The following is a 3525-nucleotide window of genomic DNA, read 5'->3' as shown; positions in this document are numbered from 1 at the left end:
GATTCAAATATTTTTACCCAATTTTTATATAAGTAAATATGGTCACTTATCAAAAATAGCTTTGTATAGAACATAATTTATGTCGTATAAACGGGTTTTTCAAAAAAAAAAAAAAAAAAATCACTCTAATTCACAAACTTTTAATCGAATTTTAATCAAATTGATCGAATCGATTGATAGAACTAAAATTTTTAAATTCCGATTAACAATTAATCGATTAACCGACTCGATTAATCGGACCAACCCTAATAATTATTCAAATTTCAGGAGTTTGAAAACGTCGAAAAGAAAAATTCATTTCCCCCCCCCCCCATTTACTATTAAGTTTTTTTTTCTTTCAGCGAGCTAATAAATTACCAATTCGTAATTAATAGCTAAAATAATTATAATGTTTGTCATAGAAATAATAATAATAAAGAATGGAAAAAAATAACGAAGAAAAAAAGAAGAAAAAGTTTTCCCCCTATAACTTCAATGCAGAAGTAGGAGGGACCTATCCGCCTTATCCAATAGCAGCTCCTCACTGGCGAGACCACGCCCACGCAACTCGGCTCGGATCAATCACCGACTTGCCGCAGCTTTCGGTCCACGCCTACCGGACCGGGTTTGTAAGGATCGCTCTTATTGGCCGCGGTTTCCTTTCGATCCGCGGTTCTTTTGGAGAAATTCCGCCTTCGACCCGGTTGGAATTATTAACGGGCCTTTCAGGAGCTGTTTGCTCGCAGAAAGGAGAGTACCGCGGTAAAGAGTGCACGCGACCGCAAGTCTCCAAAAAACGGGGAGAACACGTCGTTTGTTTGGTTTTCCTCCTTTTTTTCTTGTTGTTGTTGTTGTTGCCGCAACAGCGTCCCCTCCTTTCGGTTGGTTATTTTCGTCGCGGAAACGGATGCTCGAGAGCGAGAACCACGAGCCGTCGCCTCTTTCTCTCCTCCGAGCGACCACGTGTTCGTTCTCCGACTACACACCGGACGCTAACTCAGTTGGATTAGCTAAGGAGGTCGCAGGAATGCTGCCGATGCACATCAAATTGACCATCACGCGGAGGATGTGTGAATACTCGCATTAGATTGCTTACATCCGGATCAAGAACTAACTCTCTCTGTGCTGTGATTTCAGTGACTCGGGGTCGCATCGATTTGTGGATCTTTCGTGGGCGAACCCCAAACACTTTCGACGTTGGTGAGTGGAGTCCGATGGATTCGAATGGTATGTTCGCCCCTCGCGACGATACGGATAATTGATTATTCCGGGTAGAAACTTTCGAATTTCCAGCAATGATTCAAACTAATGAGTTTCTCCGGTTGCCTGGGAGCTGTGTTGCATCGCGATAGGAGCGTTTGCGGCTTCCTTATTCGCCAATTGACAGTCGGTTGTTGATTTGAAATCTTTGTTGTGACTTTGGAAATCAGTCACGGTGGCTTTCCGAAGGGTGGCAACGTGGTGGGAGCGCCAGGGCGCGGGGGACTCCAACCAGGACATGAGTCTCCCGACGACCCGCCACACTCCCACCGGCGAAGTGCACGTCAAGAGGCCCATGAACGCGTTCATGGTCTGGTCGAGGGCCCAGAGGCGGAAGATAGCTCTGGAGAACCCCAAGATGCACAACTCCGAAATCAGCAAGAGACTCGGCACGGAGTGGAAGCATCTGACCGAATCGGAGAAGAGGCCGTTCATAGAGGAAGCCAAGAGACTCAGGGCCTTGCACATGAAGGAACACCCGGACTACAAGTACAAGCCGAGGAGGAAGCCCAAGACGCTGCTCAAGAAGGACAGGTTCCCGTTCCCGATCCCTTACATGTCCACGCCGATGGATTACCTCGGCATGAACTTCTCCAGGAACTTTTTCACGCCTTCCACGGGTAGCTTGCCCGTCCCGGGGCTGCTCCCGTTCTCCAGCACGGACAGTATCTTCGGCGCGGCCGCAGCTGCAGCCGCCGCGCCCCCACCGCCCCCGACCCAGCTGACGGCCGCCGCGGCGCCGGGCACCCACGGCGGCGGCAGCGTCTCGAGTCCCCCCTCGACGTCTTCGAGGCACTCCCCGGCCGAGGACCGGACGACCGAGACAGATTCCAAGGTCCCCTCGGCGTCGTCCACGCCGACGGACTCGATCCTCAACCCTTTCAAACCCATCGTGAGCTCCGCGGCCGTCAGCTACCCGACGTACAGCGCGGCTGCGGCCGCCGCGGCCTCCATATACTCAGGTCTCAGCCTGCCCGTGTCGCCGTACTTCATGCCGTGCGGCTGCGGCCCTCCCGGCTACAGCCTGGGGCCCTCGGTGCCGACCTCCGTGTCGGACTCGGTCTCGAGGGGCCACCACCACCACCCCGTCACCAGCTCGGCCGGGGCACCGCTGGTCATCAATCCCTTCCTGCGGATGGGCGAGTGCCACGGGTACGCGACCGGTCGGGACGCCAGCCCCGGCGAGAACCAGTCGCCACCCGCTCACCACCCGCTACCAGCGAGTCAACTCTTGGGACTATACTCGTGCCTGGGTAGACCGCCCAAAGTCAGCGAGAACGGGGAGCTCTCCATCGTCAAATAGCGGGCGGGCGCTGGAAAATAGGACAGGTATAGAGAATTCTCTCACTCTCTCCCCCAGTCCCCACAGCGCGATTCTCCCGTCAGAATCCCGGAAAAAAAAACGGGACGGGGGAACTGGAGAGAGAGAGAGAACTTGCGCAACAACTGCAACATCAGCCCCCCCCCCCCGACTCATCTCCACAAGTGGAAAAACAACAACAACAGTGCAATAACCATAGTGAATTGTTCCTAAAGAATAACAATCGGGCAATAAGAGGGTATCTCAAAGCAATACGAAGACAACACCACAAGCTTACATCACAAGTGCATGTAACAATTACAACTAGTCACGATGGGACTCGCATCCGGGTCTCGGAACCATATTGTGGACTCCAAAAAGAGAAAGATAATTGACAATTATTATTATTATTATTGATTGACTTCGACGAACGTTCTTGAACATATCAATCACCGCGGTGTGTTTGCCGATATATCGGGCGAAAAAAACAAACACCAGTCGACAACAATTGTAAGTCATTCTTATTTATTTATTCAACCGAAAAACAACAACAATTGTATTATATTGTATTGTTATTTCCCCCCCATAATTATTCGATTATCATTGGAAATATTTGTGTAGAAACGCTCTCTATAAAATTTCTTTTCTATCTTATAGTGTAAAATAGGGGAAGAAAAACGAACAGTTAACAATAAAAAGGAAAAGAAACAATCGTTTAGAGATGATTATTATCTAATTATTTTTTTGATTATTTATTTCTCTTTGCATTCGCTTAGTGTTAGATTAGTTTGGATATGATAATTGTTTTTGGAAATTTTGTCCTCCTCCGAAGAAAATTGGATTTATTAAGGAAATTATCAATGTTTTTGGAAAGTAATATTGCTAAAAATTGCCGAGAAGTTATCCATAATTTGAAGATATTATTGTAAAAATTCACTAAAAAAATGTAAAAATTTGCCGAATTTTTCCAAAAATTGCTGAAAATT

General features: G+C 48.0%; 1 protein-coding gene across 1 annotated transcript; it reads left to right on the top strand.

The window, feature by feature from the left end:
• Positions 1 to 737: 737 nt before the first annotated feature.
• Positions 738 to 3189, top strand: LOC149063741 (uncharacterized). Its single transcript, XM_089255662.1, has one exon. It carries the CDS (start codon positions 1478 to 1480, stop codon positions 2540 to 2542), a length of 1065 nt encoding a protein of 354 aa, XP_089111788.1. The 5' UTR covers positions 738 to 1477; the 3' UTR covers positions 2543 to 3189.
• Positions 3190 to 3525: the final 336 nt, after the last annotated feature.

Source organism: Pholcus phalangioides, unplaced genomic scaffold, assembly GCF_987345545.1.
Source record: "Pholcus phalangioides strain wild (caught in Gottingen) unplaced genomic scaffold, Ppha-v1.0 ptg000044l_1, whole genome shotgun sequence".
NCBI classification, from domain to species: domain Eukaryota; kingdom Metazoa; phylum Arthropoda; class Arachnida; order Araneae; family Pholcidae; genus Pholcus; species Pholcus phalangioides.
This window is presented reverse-complemented; position numbering and strand designations above follow the sequence as displayed.

What these genes read in the sequence shown, in the direction of transcription:
- LOC149063741 (XM_089255662.1), top strand. Translation starts at nt 1,478, where the DNA reads ATGAGTCTCCCGACGACCCGCCACACTCCCACCGGCGAAGTGCACGTC.